Raw genomic sequence first — 19,787 nt, forward strand, 5'->3', positions numbered from 1 at the left:
AAAGGTTTGTAATTACAGACAGAGTTTAAGTACAAATAGATAATCGATTTAGGTTTCATCGTGATTGAATATGGGTGTTTTCCCCTGCAAAGGTTTCGGAAGTCACACGGGACTTCACGCTTGGGGTAAAAAACTGACTCAATCAATCCAGGATTATGGTCAACATGAACCCCGGGCTCTTCTCTGGAAAAAGTAAAATGTAAACGGGATTTACTCGAGGAACATGTGACAAAGAGTTGTACTTAAAAACTTGATATGTATGTATAAAGTATTTGAGTACAAAAATCACGCTTAGGCAGTCACAAGTTTCACTTGAAACGATCCTTGTATTTTCTATTCTATCTGATCATAAAAGAGATTCTATAATGCTTACTTGAAATATCTTGCTTTCCAATTTATTTTGTGACAAAAGCTCTGCCGATGATGGCGGAGTAGAGCTGGTCGTTGATATATTCGACTTAAAAAAAAAAAAAAAATTACAGAATATGCACTTTTACAAATAACGCCGATGTAACTTCGCAGAATTATTATTTTGCATGGTGTGAAAATATTCGAGCCTAACAGCTTATCAGAGCGCGCCATTTCAAACCGTGAATTGAACTGTCAGCTATTATGAGACAGCTGAAGTAATTTTAAGTTTAATGCAATTGTAATAAGGTCGTTGTTTTATTGAGTTTTTATTCGGTTTGATTCGACGTCCGAATAAGGTACTAGCTAATAGATAGATAGATCTATCTATGTAGGTACTAGCTAATTAAACTAATTTGTGAAAAGTCAAGGACAGGTTTTATCCTAGAGCACTTCTTACCTCGTTGAGAGATTTAATTATAGTGACACTCAACAAAGTAATCATCACACCGAATAAAAAGATTGAAAATAATTTCCATAGAATACAATATAATGACGCCATTTATAAAAATAAAAAATATTTTAAATTTAAATCTACATGCAAATAAATAAATTAAAATAACCGACGATAAAATTGATTATGTTTTATGAAAAAAAAGTTTATTAACTTTAAGTATAACTGTGAAAAAATTTTTTTTTCTCTTTTACAGTTAATGTATGTATATGTGTGTAACGCACTTTTTCAATGTTGAAAATATAAAAAACAAATAAACAATATATATGAAATAACTTCTTAACTTTAAAATAGAAATCAAACTTGCTCTATCAAATTAACTAAAGAATCTGCAATAACATTTATATAAAACTAGCTGTGCCCGCGACTACGTTCGCGTGGAATGATTATTTTGGGCATCATTGAAGCTATTCAAGGATGAATAATATATATTTTTTTCACATTTCCCATTATTTCTTTGCTCCTTATAGTTGCAGCGTGACGTTATAAAGCCTAAAGCCTTCCTCGATAGAGTCTATTCAACGCAAAAATAATTTTTCAATTCGAACCAGTAGTTCCTGAGATAAGCATGTTCAAACAAAAAAAACAAACAAACTCTTCAGCTTTATAATATTAGTATAGATAATTGGAACAACATAACTGAATTATTATACTCACAGAATTTTGAGCAATCGCTGTGGTTAGGACTATGACAAGTAGTAAGCCTATTAGTTCCATTTTCACACGACTGCTACTCTCTTCAAAATAACAATTCACTTTATGTGCCTTGTTAGAATTATCACCGGAAAATGGCAATTTCTGAAACAGAATTTTTTTAATGAAAAAATCTATAATTATACGTATATTAACTGGCGATATAATATATCTTGTAAATTTGATTGTATTGCAATCTATTCACGGAACTGTAACGAATTTCTGTATAGGTAATTATTGCATACATACTTACGCCCATATTTATTGAAAAATTAAAAAAAAACCCATTTGGAATTAATTTTGTTAATGGATAAAAAAAAACAAAATTAATCTAATTTTTTTTTATATTATTTAGTAAGTATAACTAAATGTTGGTATTTTTTTATTTTCACTATTTTTTTTCTAATAAGTTCGTATATTACAGAGTTATAATTTTAATTTAGTTTTAAATATGTTTATTACGAACTATTTTACATGCCACCATTGAGTTCACTTTCATGTCGTGAGGTTACTGGAAGAATTTTTTTATTAAATTATTTTTTAGTGAATTTATTTTTCTAGAAAAGTAACAAGAATGTGACCAACAATCTTATTAAAATAAAATAAAGTGTATATCTGCAATTTTTCATTGTAATATAATAACCAACTTCACTTTGCTATAAATTTCTTACTTTTAAGTGTAGATATTGGTCTGAAGTCAGTTATATTTTTTAGAAATTTATTAATTACTTATTCTACTTATAGTTTACAGACCTCTTTTATTTAGTAGTAAAGACTTAGCTTGTTCAACCTTCTCCTTGGTTTTTGTTGTCGAAAGGAAAATCCTTTTTACAGACTTTCTGGGTCTTCAGTCTTCACCCGGGAGAGTGAGGATCTGCTGGCAGCTAGCGTGTCAGCCTACTCATGACCAGCATATCTCTTGTTCTGATTCGTCCTATCCGAACAGGCTTTGTTCAAGAGTCTTTCTATACTCATTTAGGAATGCGTAAATTAATTTACACGAAGCCACCATGGTTTTGTAGCGGGAGCGATGATTCGGCTCGACCGCCACCAAAGGGAAGATCTTCCGCCAGGCTAGGTGTTATGCCTGGGGAACCGCGCGACAGACGATGTTGTGCCGGAGGTTGTATATATAGCTCCAATCCGTGAAATCTTTGAAATCGCGATTTAGTTTCTTCTCTGCTATTGGTTGAGCGCGTCCATTTCTTCGCGATGATTGACAGTAGTTGTTTTTGATTTGATGTTGTGACGAGTGGCGTAGAGATGTCGCCACAGTTTCAACTCAGTGACAAGTGGATGTCAGAGATAATTTGTGCCGTGTGATTCCCGACACTTAGAGTAGGATTACCCATTCTCTTTCCCATGAACGACGTGAAGGCGACTAAGTGAATCGGCATAATCATTCAGTGCCGCTTTTACCATGATTTTATGGATAAGATTCTTCTGCAAGTGCTGCGGAGATCATTCGGAATTGGCTTCGTGTAAAAACTTGACTTACACAATACAGCGACGTGTGGTTCCCGGCACCATTAGAAAAAAATAGGACCACTCCATCTCTTTCCCATGGATGTCGTAAAAGGCGAATAAGGGATAAGCTTATAAGCTTGGGATTCTTTTAGGCGACAGGCTAGCAACCAGTCACTATTTGAATCTCAATTCTATCATTAAGCCAAACAGCAACGTGGCCTATCAGTCTTTTTAGGACTGTTGGCTCCGTCTACCTCGCAAGGGATATAGACGTGATTATATGTATGTACTTATGTACACAATATAGAAGCATGATCAAAGGGGCACCCCGGGCTACTCTCCAGAGAAGTGACGATGTTATTGGAATTAACGCCAGGAAGAAAACTTTAAAAGGGGTATCTAACTCAAACGTGTGATCTATATAAATTGACGTCCAGTGAAAATGTAGTTTGTTCCGCCGCTTCTTCTACACGTGCGCTTTGGAAGCGGTAGTAGTTATAATTAGATTTAAGTGATGTGACGTCAATAAGTGATACCTCGAATCCAATTAAGAAAATAAATTTATTCTATTCTATTCTAAAAAAAGACAGAGGGCGTAAATTAAATAGATTAATAAAAATTCTGATATTTTCTTAGTTTTTATTAAAACTTCGGCGCGATGTGTTGTTTACAGGTACAAAATATAATCTTACTAATAACAATTTTTATCTTAATATTTTTCTGGTTAAATACTTAACCTAATTTTAACCTGAAGTATGTTACATCAGGGGTCCTCTACCTTATTCAGATTTTTAAATTTTTACTTGGCAAATAATAGTAATATGTTCTACCATATAAATTTCTAATAATAATTAACATTCACATTATAAATTCACTTTCTATTAATTTCTAAGTGTTTCATAGAATACATTAAGTGCTTTGAAAGATTAGCATTACATTTTGCTGCATCTCCAAATATATATGGGAGTATTGTTGTAACTAGATTGTATACGAATTCATTTATCTTATGTTCGGATGCCCCGACCGTTCGTAGTCTTAGTATTTCATGCCAGATTATATTAGTTACAATTGAATCATCTATTTTATCGCGAAGTTCTAATAGAAGACTCAATTCTTTACTTGGTACCAATTCATTATCTTTAAGAACAGTTTGATAGTGAGCTACTTTGACTAATGTCTCAAGATCTACCTTTTGAACGTAACCGTTAATTTTTATATTATGAGCACTCTCTTCATTCAAATGTTCAGTTTTACCTTTGCTTTCTGGCCAGAAATATAATTTCTTCCCGTTTAAGTTAACATTAAAATGATGTGGTGTTAGCGATTTGTCGAAATATATCTTCGATTGATCGAAATTGTTTGGTCTAGTTACAACAAATGTTTGATCCCAATAATTATGTTGTTTCTGTTTAGATTTACCACTTGGATTCATGTTGTATTTATGGTCATGTCCGTGTAGTTCCGAGTACTCGTAGTCATAATGTTTGAGTACCTCTAGTAATTCTTTATATTCTTCAGCAGATATTCCTCCGAAATGATCATACAATTGTTTAGAAGTTGTCGGTTTTAATTGAGGTTTTAAACTTGAAACCTGTTCTTCCTTTATTTGCTCCTCTGCATGACTATTTGCATTATTGACTCCATTATTATTGTAAAAATCAGCGATATATGGAGACGAAGTTGTAGTCATAACATTAAACATTTTAACTGGTCTTGCACTTGACATTGACATATCTTCATAATTATTAGAAGGAGAAAGTTGGATTGAAGGATATGGAGTTAGAATTTTATGGTGATTAACACTCTCAGTAACGCTTGGATACACTTGCTGTATCATAGGAATTTCATGTTCTAAATTTGCATCTTTAATGTCAGGACTATTATTCAAATTTGTAATTGTTCCTGAACCATCCTCTCTTACAATTGGCCGAATTGGATTATATTGGTTAACATTTGTAGTGTAGTTTGCATCATGTTTTTTCAAATTAAGAGGTATGTCTAGATATTCTAAATATCTTGGTGCATATGAATATAAATCATCATATGTTTCATAGTCTGGTGGACCAGTATGTATATTTTGTAGTAGAAGGTCAACATAACTCACAGGCATTGCCAGAGGAATATGCCAATTTTTTTGTGTATTTTTCACTTGACTTTGTTCAATATTGTGCCATTTTTTATTTGTATTTTTCATACTGTCGGACTGTATGTTGTATAACTTTTGTTTATGTTTTTTATTATCAGGTTGAACAATGTACACATTTTTATCAGTATAATCCACATAATTAGGCTTAGACGTATGCGATGTTTGATCTAAACTTAAAGTATAATCTGTTTGAACGGTATTTGAAAACAAATTATTTTTAGTATTATTTACTAAATATTGCTTATTTGTATACATATTTTGATTGGTTTTGTCAGTATCTGGATTATTTACATACACTTGATCAATATTTTCCACGTTGTCTGGCTGTCCTGTAAACGGATTTTGACCAGATTTGTCTTCAATATTTGTTAATGTATTCAATTGATCATTTATAGTTTCCCTATAGGCTGGTCCTTTTGCATAAAACTTTGATTCATTGATTTTATCTGGCCTAGTTCGGTAGAAATTTGCATAGTCATAATAATCAGGTCCAAATTTATACAAATTTTGTTTTACACCTTGCGCATAGACTTGGTTTATAGTGTTATGAACATTTGGCCGCATTGGCAACAAATTTTCCATTACTTCTGGTGCGACTGTAAAAATGTTTTGATTCTCATTGTCCTTATTATAAGGATTAAGGTACAAATTTGGTTTTTTACTTGCCATATAGCCCGGTTTGCTGGTAAACCAATTCTTATACGTGCTGGTTATGTAACTTGGATTTGTATACATGCTTTGATATGCGTTTTCTGCACGATGTTCTAATTTAGTTGAAGGATGATTTTGAGATTTAATTTTTTCAGATAATTGATTAATTATATTCAAAATACTAGCATCAAAAGTGCGAGTGTCAAAATTTTCAACGTTGTCCTCGTAATTCAGATCTAAACCTTGATCTGCTTCGTCAACACTTTTACACAGTAATTTTCTTAACATTGAAAATCTTCGAAGATTAACAATAAATTCATCTATCACAAGCTCAACGGGTACTTCCGTTTGTCTAGCCTCTTTTAATCTCCCGAATATATATACAATTGTTATTAAATCATTTTCACTAGCAGTTTTAGTGTTTACACCGTAAGTTTTAGCTACAAATTTTCGTAGTTTACGTAAACTAGTTTTCGCAAGTTTACATAAATTTATCAGTTCTTCAATGTTATCCCCATTATCAATAGCTATATATTCTTTCTCAGTAGAGTCATATTGTTCTGGTAAATTTACTTCATTGTATGTTTCTTTTAGTATTCTGAGTGGACTCGGCTGAAATGTAAATTAGACAATCACAATATTTTCTTTATTTTGATTTAGTAAAAGCTTTTAAAGTAGTATTGGAACAAGGAGGAATTTTATCTTACCGTCTGCATCTTATCTTCTTGTTTAAAATTGTAAAGTGAATTATAAAAAGGATCTATCGTAAACGAATCAGCAGTAGTTTCTTGGGTTTTCGTTGTCAATTCAACAGGTTGTGAACTTTCGGGTGATTGGAAAGGTCTCATCTGTAAAACAAATGGTATTAATCGCATGTTAACCCTTTATTTGCAACAAGAAGGCGTAAATTGTTACGTTGATGTGATCAGATAAGGCCTTGTTAAAAAAATACGCGTAGAAAAACAGAAGAATATAAACACTACAATAGGCGGCCTTATCGCAAATGTAATCTTCTTCCACCTGGCTTAAGTCCCGGTTACAACCACACCACTCTGAAGAGGAGCCTGGGATATGCCTTTGACTATGGATATTAGATTGGGTGAGTAAGGTTCTTACACCAAGCGATCTGACCTCCGCAACCTTTGCAGGAGAACCTAACCCGTATTGGATCGATCATGGTTACACATCCAGTTGCCTATATGTGCAGGTTTCCTCACGATGTTTTCCCTCACCGTAAGAGCATCGGTTAGTTTTCAAACTAATTTACATTACCACGAAAGTGTCTATATATCGGTGTTATATTTATAAATGTGGTAATATATTCGTATTAGTCACAATCATTGAAAGAAAAAAAAACATTGTCTTACTTCATCCACGTCATTGTTATCAATGGAAACTGTTCCAGTATTATTGCTTAGAGAAAGGGACCATGGGGTCTCATAAATTGAAGGAGTCTGAAATACATAAAAATACGTAGGTACATTGAAAGATATTGAAGTATTGGAGTAAGTGTTGGAGCTATTAAACTATCCAATTTAAAAATAACTGTTCAGAAATCAGGTTCGAGACTCTTCATTGCCATGAACCAATGACATCATCCTGACCGTTAACTGATGATTTAAAGTGAGGGAAAATATCGTGAGAATACCAGCATATTCAGTTAACTGGATGCTTGATCCAAGCTAGATTAGGTTAGTCTGTAAGTAACACGGAGCGTTTTACCAGTCGCTCAACTTATATTCCAGAATCATAATGATTGGCAGACCTCGGACTTCTCTTTATTTTTTATTTTTTTTATTTATTTAGGAACAACAAACAGTTATATAATAGGTCTTAAATAACTTATAATTAAATATAACATGAGTAAGTAATTATATAACCCACAGCGTTATTCACAGATTAATATTAATTTTTAAACAGAAAGTTGCCACAAGAGGGTCAACCAGGCTGCGTGATTAAAATTAATAGTTTTAATGAAAAAGATGATAGAAAAGATAAGAAAATTTATAAGAGGTGTTGACAAAAAATAAAATGTACTTAATAAAGAATTTACGAAATAAACAGAAATTACTAATAAGTTACAGATGAATTTGCATCCAGTGTGCATAAAATTGAGGTGAGTGTTTTTTTATATTCATACAATTTGCAAGCAAATATGTCAAGTTTTCCATCAAAAAACTTATTATAGGACTCAACCATACAACGCATAGGTGAACGCAGAATTTGTTCGGCAAATGGCGAAATAGAAGAGTGGCCGTCGAGAGCGGGCTGCACGCCGGACACATCTTCTAGGGACAGTGTATGAAATTTTGTTAACAATGTTAAGAGAGTCAATTTTGCCATGTAATATTTTGAATAGCAAGACCGCTTCAAGATATTTACGTCTTGATTCGAGAGTCAACAAATTGTACCTGGAAAGCAGTTCAGAGTAGCTAAGATAGCGTCGGTGACATTTATAATGCATGGTGCGTAAAAACTTTTTTTGAACTTTCTCAATCGCCGTAATGTATTTTTGATAGTAGGGATTCCAGACCGACACCGCATATTCTAGTTGTGATCTTACTAAAGATTTGTACAAATACAGGTAAGTTGATGATTTCCTGAAGTCAACGGAAGATCTGAGGACAAATCCAAACATTTTAAATGCTTTGTTTGTAATATTTTGAACGTGAGTATCCAAACAGAGCTTTTCATCAAGGATTATGCCTAAGTCCTTTACTGATATGACCTTACTTAATGACACATTGTTAAGTTTATAATCAAAATCGATAATATTAATATTTTTAGTGAAACTTATAAAGTTACATTTAGGTATGCTGAGGTGTAATTTGTTCACAAAGCAGTATTGAGTTAACCTATCTAGATCTGATTGAAGGGAGATACAATCTTCAATTGTATTAATAGACCTATAGGCCTTTAGATCGTCAGCGTACATAAGAAATTCAGATTTCTGAAAACAAGTCTTAATGTCATTGATATAAATAATGAATAATAATGGTCCCAAAATGGAACCCTGCGGCACTCCAGAGGAAACATACACTGGCTCAGATTGATAGCCATTGATAGCTACCGTTTGAGTGCGGCTGGTAATATAAGACTGAAACCAGCGTAGCAAATTACCGCGTATTCCGTTGAAGGCGATTTTGTTCAAGAGAATTTCGTGATCTACCTTGTCAAAGGCTTTCTGAAAATCGGTGTATACGGCGTCAACCTGTGCCCCGCTGTCAAAGTTCTCGAACAAAGTTGATGTGAATGAAATTAAATTAGACACGGTAGAGCGACACTTCACAAAACCATGTTGCTCCGGAATAACAATTTTATGAAGCGCAGGATATATTCCATTGTGAACGAGCCGCTCAAACAGCTTAGATAAGGCGGGAAGGATGGAGATGGGTCGATATTGCTGAACATCTTGTTTGGAACCGTTTTTGTGCACGGGAATAATATATGCGCTTTTCCAAATATCAGGGAAGAAGCCTTCCGTTAAACATTTATTAAAAATTATATGTAGTGGTATAAATATGGTATTGGCCGTTTGCTTTAGAAAGTATGGAGGGATTCCGTCAGGACCAGCGCCCTTAGATGTGTTTAACAACTCGAGTTCTTTGAGGATTTTTTCCTCAGTGAGGAATAAGTTAGATATAATATCACAGTTGTCGCCGAAATCAGCCGAGGGCTGCCAGTTATCAATTTTATTAGACCTAGGTTCAAAGACGGACTTAAAGTAATTTGAGAACATATCACAAATTACCTCAGGGTTAGTGGATTTCTCATCTTTAAGTTTCATTTCGGATGGTATGCTAGATTTACCTTTACGATTTGAAATATAGGTCCAAAAGTATTTTATATTGGTAGAGATGTTATTTTCAACTGAGAGCATATACTCACGATAACTTCTAGAACATTTCTCCTTAAACATGCCTCTGTAATACGAAAAACTTTCATAATCCGAGATGTTACCATACTTTTTCCATTTAACCCATGCTTTTTGTTTTTTTCTCGCTATATTAATAAGAGATTGAGGAAACCAAATAGGAAAATTAGACGATTTAGAATATATTAAAGGCGTGTTTTTCTTAATTATACTATTAATTTTGTTATAAAATAAGTCAACTGCGTTGCTGGCAGTTAATGGGCCAAGTTCCTCGGTCCAATCAATAATTGCTATCTCATCATTTATTGTTTTATAGTCAGCTTTATAAAAGTTGTTTTTTACAAAAGGTTTCTTTAAAAGTGATTTAGTTGGGGTGGGCGCAGACATATATGAGACGAAGGGGGGGTGATGATTGTTGGGCGGGACGAGAGATAAGGGTTGAGGTTGAACAGAGCATGTCGTATTACTGATAACTACTCTACTACACTCTTTAGGGTGATGACTTGAAATGACCTCGCAAAAGAATCTCTTTGTAGGAGTAAAAATATTTTCAACATAAATCACGAAATACATGTAACTTACCTCAGTCAATTTTCCACTATCAGTTGAATTTTTAGTGGGATCGTTTTGATTAGTTTCGATAGTTTTTGACGGTAAAATATTAACTTCTTCTTGTTTTGTTCCCCCAGTATGTATTTTTTCAAAATTTGCTGTTGTTTTTTCAGACGAACTGTTACTGACTTTGTCTGTAAGCTGACTTGAATTTAAATCTACTCCATCAATCATTTCTACTGTTTCGCCGTAATTCTGACTAAACTGATGAAAAATGGGACTGGACCACGAATCCTGCGTTACATCTAACTCCGAGTCAAGTTGACTTTCAGTTGTTTCATGTGATTCTTCTTTAGGTCCAAAACGAATGTCTTGTGGCTTATTTAGTTTACGATCCGAATAAATTTGATCATCCAAAATTTGACCAGAACCATAACGCATTTGATATATTTTATCTAGATTTTTGTCAAGATTTCTATCAAATTTTTTTACATACTCATGAGAACTTACAATTTCCTTACTAAAGAGACTTCCATGTATTTCTTCTGAGTTTTGACTAGGACCTGAGCGTAATTCCTTTAATATCTGATCCCAAAGAGTGGATGCTTCAGTACGGATTTCACCGATTTTATCCAATTCGTGTGTTTTTATTGATGGACTATCTTTCATTTCAGATGATAATTGGCCTGAAGTATGCTTAAATTCTAATGAATGATCGGATTGGTTTTCATCGAGTGTTCTTAATGGTAGTAAAGAAATTATTTCCTTTTTTTCTGATGAAGTTATACCTTGGGTTACACTTTTTGTAACTGAATGTAATTCGTTTTCTTTTATTACACTCTTATTGGCGTTCAACGGCTTTGGATTCTTTATAGTATCCCAATTTACAGAGGAAATGTTTGCTACAATATTTCTTGTTCGATCGTTGTTGTGTGTTCCATTTTCTTCGACAGTTGGATATGTAGTTAAGTATAATGAAGACTCCGTTGTAAGAACTGCTTCTGGATCGTTAAAAATATTTGTAGTTTTCATAACCATATCATTTCTTGTTTTCTGCGTGTTTTCATTTATAAAACGATTAACTTCAAGTAAGCCAGTATCGAATTTTGATATTTTGGGTTGATAATTGATTTGTAATGTAGTTTTTTGGGCAAAATTTTCTTCTTTGGAATCTATTGGAATATTTACATTGTCAACTATTGTTTGATCACCTTTTGTATGTACATGGGATTCATAATTTTCCGGATAGTTAGTTCTTAATATTTGGACGTTGTTTCTAGCATTATACAGATCAACAAGTTCTGGGCTGTAAATGGTGCTTGGTTTTTGTATGTAATGTACGACACTGTAAACGTTATCAGGTTTAGAACCTAAATTATATGTATATTGCGCAACAGATTGTTTTGGCAATGTAGAAGTTCCATATGATTGACCATATTTCAAATTTGAAAAAATACCTTGAAGTTTTTGATCAAGCTTTATTTGACCATCATTTTGTTTCATAAATTCTAGTTTATTGTAATTAGGTTGGTATTGTGATTCCAGTTCATTTACATAATCTTTGTTGACTACATTTTGATAGGCGTTTTGCAAACTATATTCATTATCCGCATTATAGTTATTTCTTTCGACATTTCCACCCTGCCAAACAGATTTTGCGTTAGAAAACTGTGCATCATCTAGATTGACATTGAATTTGCCTCGAGCAAAATCTTTAGACAATTTATCTTCAGGTTGCTTATACCCCAAATAATGAGTACGGACAATATTTTCCACAACAGGCTTACTTCTTTGTATTTTCGTTGTTTTTACTATACGGCTTACATTATACTTCGTAGGTTCTCGAATTTTGTATTTCTCTGTCATTACTACTCTAAACTTTTTATTACTGGCTGTAACTCCATCTTGTACATTATTATAAGAACCGATATTGTTTTCTGCACTTGAATCAGCTTTAATATCATCAGTTCTACTTTCGTTTCCCATATTACTTGTTTCTTTTACATTTTGTTCTTCGTAAGCTCGCCTGTATTGTTCACTTTTAGGTTCTTCGTTAACATCGTTATACTCATCATCGTACTGAAGAATGTTTGGCTCATATTTATCATTTCTATAATCGAGATTTGCGTATGGGGAAAACTCATCTAAAACTGCATTATTTTCACTATCCGTTTGGTAAATTTGTGGAGCCTAAAATTTAAGATTTTTTATTGAATTCAAGATTTACAACTTTCACAAAACGTGCCGTATGGTTTCCGGCATTTTAGAAAAGAACCAATCCATATCTTTCTCATGGATGTCGTAAAAGGCGACTAAGGGATATACTTATTAACCTGGGATTCCTCTTGTAGGCGATGGGCTAGCAACCTGTCACTATTTAAATAGCTGAACTATGCCCATCAGTCTGTTGGCTTTGTCTTGCAAGGGGTATACATGTGACAAAAAAGTAGGTACAGGTTTTTGCAAATCTGTGAAAAATATCAATAAGATTGGTTCTGTAGATAACGCGAGATGACAAAAATAAACAAATAAATCTTCGCATTTAAAATTAATAATTAATTTGTATTATTTTAAATCAATACTTACCGATTGAACGATGTGAACACAAATAACTAACCATATTATTTGCATTCTCAAATATCCATACAAAACGTAGTTATGCGAATTACCAAGTTTTATATATATTTTTACCGTTCAAATAACCGTACGAGAAAACGGCACGAGTGTTAATAACACGCCCTTATAATTTGTAGGTTAAATTATATTTTGTAAGGCTTGTTTCTCATTTATTAAAACATGGTTATGTAGAGAAAATACTGTTGAGTGGTCCCGATGTAGTTTTGCTGGATGTGGCATTGCAATAAGAGTTCAATATAAAGTAAAGTATAAATATAATAAATATAATATAATAAAGTGCCGTGTGGTTCCCGGCACTATTACAAAAAAGAATAGGACCACTCCATCTCTTTCCCATGGATGTCGTAAAAGGCGACTAAGGGATAGGCTTATAAACTTAGGATTCCTCTTTTAGGCGATGGGCTAGCAACCTGTCACTATTTGAATCTCGGTTCTATCATTAAGCCAAATAGCTGAACGTGGCCATTCAGTCTTTTCAAGACTGTTGGCTCTGTCTACCCCGCAAGGGATATAGACGTGATCATATGTATGTATGTATGTAAAGTATAAATTACTAGCGGCCCGCCCCGGCTTCGCACGGGTGGACATATTTTTGTGTTTTATATTTTGAAATAAATTTATTTCAAAACAATTATGCCTATGTCACTTTTGAAGGTCTATTCTATATCTGTGCCAAATTTTATCAAAATCGGACCAGTAGTTTTTGAGTTTATTCCACACAAACATACAAAAATACAAATCTTTCCTCTTTATTATTAGTGTGGAGTGTGGAAAAGTACAATAGGCGGACTTAATGGTAAAAGCATTATCAAACATTGGCTTAAGCAGAGAATCTTTGTGTGGGCGATAATAAATAATGTATAATAAACATACATAGGTACATACATATAATCACGTCTATATCCCTTGCGGGCGGGAAAATACTGATAGGCCACATTCAGCTGTTTGGCTTACTGATAGTATTGAGATTCATATAAAGTGACATGTTGCTAGCCCGTCGCCTAAAAGAAGAATCTCAAGTTCATAAGCCTACCCCTTAGTCGCCTTTTACGTCATCCATGGGAAAGAGATGGAGTGGTCCTACTCTTTATTCTATTGGTGCCGGGAACCACACGGTACATACATACATAAAAGCACGCCTCTTTCCCGGAGGGGTAGGTAGGCAGAGACTTCATCTTTCCACTGGCCACGATCCCTGCACACTTTTTTCGAAAATTAATTCGAATACTATATAAAATAACCAAAATTAAAATTAAATTTTTATCTTAATTTTTGTTTTAATAACAATAATATTTTAAAAGCCACATCCAGCCTTTATTATTTGCATAATATGAAAATGGGCACGTGTGTTTCCAGACATATTATATATCAGCGGCAACAAGCGACAAATTGAATGAAATTATATAATTTAATTGGTTTTGGTTAAAAGCGTTTAATACCTGTAAACAATATTTAATGTCGTCATATGGTTTTAAGGTAATTTTCTTTATTATTAGGTACTGTTAACATTTCTATTAGTAAAAGGTGCACTTATAATTTGCAAGTACCTGGGTGACCGAGCGGTGCTCGGAGGATATTAGAAAAACAAAAAAGTACTTAGTAAAATAGATAAAGAAACCACCAAAATAAAGATTTTATTTAAAATTTCGACAAAATGGTTAGAGCCGAATATTATAAAGCTCGATAAAATGCAAAAGATTTACAAAAATGTCTAGGGATGTGCATAGGCCGTGTGGTACCCTACACTTAGAATAGGACCACTCTGAATCATTCCTAAGTCGTGAAAGGCGACTAAGGGAAAGATTAATAAACTTGAGATAGTTCTTGTAGATAATGAGCTAGCAACCTATTTGAATCTCAATTCTATCATTGGCCATACAGCAGAACTTGGCCTTGCAATCTTAAGACGTTGGCTCTGTCTACCCCGCAATATGTGCCATTTCTCCCCCCATCACTCTTAAATACAGGGGTAAACTTTCCCTATTGAGATTGTTATTAAACTTTTATGGCGAACAGAGTCTCGGGTAACAACTTATTTATTAAACTAGCTGTGCCCGCGACTTCGTCCGCGTGAAATAGTTATTTTAGACTTCATTCGTCAAGCCCTCAAGGATGAAAAAATTTTCCCCTTTTTTTCACATTTTCAATTATTTATTTGCTTCTTATAGTTGCAGCGTGATGTTATATAGCCTAAAGCCTTCCTTGATAAATGGTCTTTTCGACGCTTAAATAATTTTTCAATTCGAACCAGTAGTTCCTGAGATTAGCGCGTTCAAACAAACAAACAAACTCTTCTCTTTATAATATTATCTCGGGTAACAACTTATTTATTAAATGAAATACAATATATATATAACTTTAACATTTTAATTATACATTAACATCTACAAAATACATTTGTATAATGATTGCACATAACTTGATATTGGTCCAATTGACATATATTATATTATGCTTAAATATTATTTATTATAAAAAAAGAAACAGGTTTTACTCTTTATTTGATTAATCAAATAATATTTTATTAATAATTATATTATGAATAACATCAGATAATGATATGATAAACGAAATGTAAGGTACACTGTAGGTACCTACTCATATTGAATTTAATTATTGACTCAAATATTTAATAAAAATCATTTTATAAAATTAAACTTTCATAACTTTTGCATTACGTTTACAATACATACCTAAATGTTTTATTGAAATAATATAAAAAATAGTTTTGAGCAAATAAAGATTATGACAATGTAGATTATTATACACCTTATTATTTTCATGGTTATTCATGTTTACATTTTTGTCTAAACATATTATCATTAACTAAAAAAAACTTATTTCAATATAAAGTAACAAACAAAAAAATATAACAATTTAAATAAGAACAGCCTACACTCACATTTTAGAGAAACATTATAAAAATAGTAAATCATTTTTATTATTATTTTCAAACTTAATCGACTTTGAAATAGGGTAAACGTGCCTATTATTGATCATATATTTAATTCGGACTGCCGAAAATACGAATTAAAATCAAATTTAAACTTGCTTTACCTTCAACATGAGTTCTCATACGCGTAAAATCTCATTTCAATCGAATTGGAATTCCCATGGGCTTCTAAATAAATTCTTTTTTATACAATCTAATCTTCTGTACAATTTTTGATCATTCATAAACGGTTAACACCTATCCATACATTAAACTTTTTTTAAACATGTTAACTTCATCCTAAGATTGTTAAAATAATTATTGCATATCGATTTTAATATTTTTTTAAACAAAAAACATGTTGAACTTAAGACAACTTAAGTTGAACTTACAACAAGAGTTGAACTTAAGACCATTTAATGAATAGAAATAAAAATGACATTTCTTGCTGGCTAGAATATAACATACAGTCATTAGGTATTGGCTTTATCTTACCTCGTTAAGATATATAACTATCTCGTTGATTTTCTCAAATCCAAAAGTCATATAAAAATATAATATACGATCATTGGCACTTTCACCCTACATTTGAGACAACTATCATATATTTCTTTCAAAGAGAAAAACTTTAATAAAATTGATACAAAAAAATATTAAAAGTTAAATTAAATTAAAAATACGATCATTGTCACTTTCACCCTACCTGTTTAAGAGACCACTTTCTCATTGAATATCTCAATCCAGTAGCCGTCTGGGTCCTGAATAAAGGCCAAACCCTTCATTTTGCCATCTTGGGGCTTCTTAATGAACTGTACGCCTAATTGTTCAAACCTGAAATTCAATACAAACATACATTATAATACTGTCTTGTTGCGTACGCGCATCCAACAGTCTTGAAGACTGTAAACCCACGTTCTGCTATATATGTTTATTATATTCGGCATTCAAATAGTGAAAGATGTTAATTTATAGCCTAGAAAAAGCATTCCAAGTTTATTAGCCTAACCCTAAGTAGCCTTTCTTTCTTTCAGGCGTTGGGCTAGCAATTCTATCATTAAGCCAAACAGCTGAACGTGGCCAGTATTTCATGACAGCTGGCTCTGTCTACCCCACAAGAGATATAGACGTGATTATATATATAAATGACAGTCTCTTAATTTAGTTTAAAAGAAATGCTTAGGTATATAAAAATATTTACCTGGCGCAAGCCGCGTCTACATCAGGCACCAGAATACCAATATGGCCGAAGCCCCTCGGGTCGGAGTTGCCGTTGTGGTAAGTCGAGTCATCACTCTCCGTGCCCCAGTTGCTGAAAACACACATTTCCCGTAAGTTAAAACTTCCTGTGTTGCCGACACTTTAGAACCACACCATATCTTTCTAATGGATGTCGTAAATGGTGACTAAGGGACTGGTGACTAAGGGACTGGTGACTAAGGGACTGGTGACTAAGGGACTGGTGACTAAGGGACTGGTGACTAAGGGACTGGTGACTAAGGGACTGGTGACTAAGGGACTGGTGACTAAGGGACTGGTGACTAAGGGACTGGTGACTAAGGGACTGGTGACTAAGGGACTGGTGACTACGGGACTAGTGACTAAGGGACTGGTGACTACGGGACTGGTTACTAAGGGACTTAAAACTTAGCATTCCTCTTGTACGCGATGGGCTAGCAACCTGTCGCTATTTGAATCTCAATTCCATCATGAGGCCATACAGCTGAGTGGTCTTTCAGTCTTTTCAAAACTGTTGGCTCTGTCTTCTCCGCATGGGATATAGACGTAACTATATTAATGTATATAAAAACTTAAAGACTATTTTTATATAAAATAGGTATAAAACACTCACGCAACATACCTTTATTATATATCAAACTTCGAATCATGTATCATGTTACATTGATCCCTGGTCACCCAGCAATATAATGCAATGTGAAAGTTATCCATCTGTCTTGAAAAGACTGATAGGCCATGCTCAGCTGTTTGGCTTAGTCATAGAATTGAGATTCAAATAGTGACAGGTTGCTAGCCCATCACCTAAAATAGGAATCCCAAGTTTATAAGCCTATCCCTTAGTCGCAATACGACATGCATGGGAAAGAGATGGAGTGGTCCTATTCTTTTTTTTGTAACGGTGCCGGGAACCACACGGCACTAAACCAAAAACTTACTAAGTCAATTCTACTGTTGCCTTCCTAGTCATAGCCCAAGCCCTTCTAGCGACATCATCCTTCGGGATATCAGCCGGATTCTCGTACCCCATGAAGAACAACGAGAACTTCATCTCCGGAAAGTGGTATTGGTTGAGTAACGTCATCCCTAGCACTCCAGTGTAGAACGGAATTGATTTACGTGGATCTTTTATACGGTACATTGTTTGTTGAAATAGGAAATCCTGGAAAATACAAATAAGAGGTTGAAATGCATTCCAAAAAAATATTTATATGCCATGGTTAGTTAACTATATTTTAAACTAGCTTTTGCATGCAACATTGTATAGGAATTATCAGACAAAAATAACCTATTATCAGTTTGATAATAACATATACATACATATATCCCTTGCGGGGTAGACAGAGCCTACAGTCTTGAAATAATGAAGTCATGTTCAGCTATTAACGATAGGATTGATATTCAAATAGTGACAGGTTGCTAGCCCATCACCTATAAGAAGAATCCCATGTTTTTATTAGCCTACCCCTTAGTCGCCTTTTAAGATATCCATGGGAAAGAGATGAGTGGTCCTAACCTTTTTTAGTGAAGGTAAACACACTGCACAGATAATAACATTAAGCTCTTTCTCTTAATAAGAATATCTTGGGTTGGGTACTAAATATCTGAAGTACCTAGTTTTAGCTTAAGTAAACATTGTAAAGATTATAACAACATAATTACCTTGGTAGAAGGATCCGGGATCTGGCACAAAGCCTCGATTTCCTGTCGCGAAATACCCTGGCCGCTCATGTTTCTGAAATTTTAGATAGATAGATAGATTTAAAACTCTTGATTGCACCATATTTGTTAAACATACAAAACAGCACAAAACAGACAGAGATAGTACAAAGGCGGACTTATCGCTAATGCAATCTCTTCCAGTCAACCTTTAGTCTTCCAGTCAATTTTAGTAGCAAAATAAAAACATCCAAATACTTTAAAGGGACAACCTACTTTTAGGTTAGAACTGTCGGTAACTTTTCACGTACGCATTAAGTATTTATTATCTTAATACAAGATTATGCTTATCGGGTCATTGTTAGCGACTTGTACTCTAGATGGATAAAATTTTACCTTTTATCAATGAATTTTACAATAATGAAAATAAATAATGAGCACTGTGACCAGAGATATTAATGTCTGAATGTGACAGTTGACGCAATGTAGTGCTGCCAACTTTCTTTCGTAAAAACGCGCCAAATTGGACGTAATATAGTATCGAAAGTGTCGAATTAGCAAGATTTTGATAAGAAAGCTTGTAATAATATTAAAGTTCCGTCTGTCTGTTATGCTGTCACGGCTTAACCACTGAACCAATTAAGATGTAATTTTGAATTACATAGTAGGTATCATAGGTCAAACATAGGCTACTTTTTCTATGAGATTTCCTAGAGCCACTATTCCGGGCAAAAACTGGTTCGATAACTTAATAGAAAAAAAATTTGTAATCAATTGATATCTCATCAAAAGACCCTCCCTACTTCAGCCTAAACATAATTAGACTGAGGAAGGGGAGGCTTTTGTTAAACATACAAATAATCACATCTGTATCCATTACAGGGTTGACAGAGCCAACAGGGTCACAGTGACTGTGAAGCTTTGTGGCTTAATGTTTGAATTGAGCTTTATATAGTAACAGTTTGCTATCAAATTGCTTAATTCCCAAGAAATGCTAAGTTTATTAGCATATTTCTTAGTGGCCTTTAACAGAAAATTGCTAGGAGCTAAATTTAGATAACAAATTCATATATAACTTGTA

At 33.6% G+C, this 19,787-nt stretch overlaps 1 protein-coding gene across 4 annotated transcripts; it reads right to left on the reverse strand.

Moving 5' to 3' along the window:
- Positions 1-15,233: 15,233 nt before the first annotated feature.
- On the reverse strand, positions 15,234-19,254 carry LOC106140436 (lactoylglutathione lyase). Of its 4 annotated transcripts, none has more exons than XM_060952063.1 (5): positions 19,103-19,254; positions 18,710-18,782; positions 17,986-18,209; positions 17,013-17,123; positions 15,234-16,645 (listed from the first exon to the last, which is right to left on the reverse strand). In XM_060952063.1, exons 2-5 carry the CDS (start codon positions 18,776-18,778, stop codon positions 16,522-16,524), a joined length of 528 nt encoding a protein of 175 aa, XP_060808046.1. In that variant the 5' UTR covers positions 18,779-18,782; positions 19,103-19,254; the 3' UTR covers positions 15,234-16,521. The 4 variants fall into 4 exon arrangements, with proteins under 4 accessions (XP_060808046.1, XP_060808047.1, XP_060808048.1 ...); XM_060952064.1 differs by having other exon boundaries at positions 18,983-19,122; XM_060952065.1 differs by lacking the exon at positions 19,103-19,254 and adding an exon at positions 18,876-19,025.
- Positions 19,255-19,787: the final 533 nt, after the last annotated feature.

Source organism: Amyelois transitella, chromosome 27 (assembly GCF_032362555.1).
Source record: "Amyelois transitella isolate CPQ chromosome 27, ilAmyTran1.1, whole genome shotgun sequence".
Lineage (NCBI taxonomy): Eukaryota > Metazoa > Arthropoda > Insecta > Lepidoptera > Pyralidae > Amyelois > Amyelois transitella.

What these genes read in the sequence shown, in the direction of transcription:
- LOC106140436 (XM_060952063.1), bottom strand. Translation starts at nt 18,778, where the DNA reads ATGAGCGGCCAGGGTATTTCGCGACAGGAAATCGAGGCTTTGTGCCAG. An exon ending in TCCCGGATCCTTCTACCAAG is followed by an intron (nt 18,210 to 18,709) that starts GTAATTATGTTG and finishes TGTATTTTCCAG; the next exon opens with GATTTCCTATTTCAACAAAC. An exon ending in GTAGACGCGGCTTGCGCCAG is followed by an intron (nt 16,646 to 17,012) that starts GTAAATATTTTT and finishes ATTGAATTTCAG; the next exon opens with GTTTGAACAATTAGGCGTAC.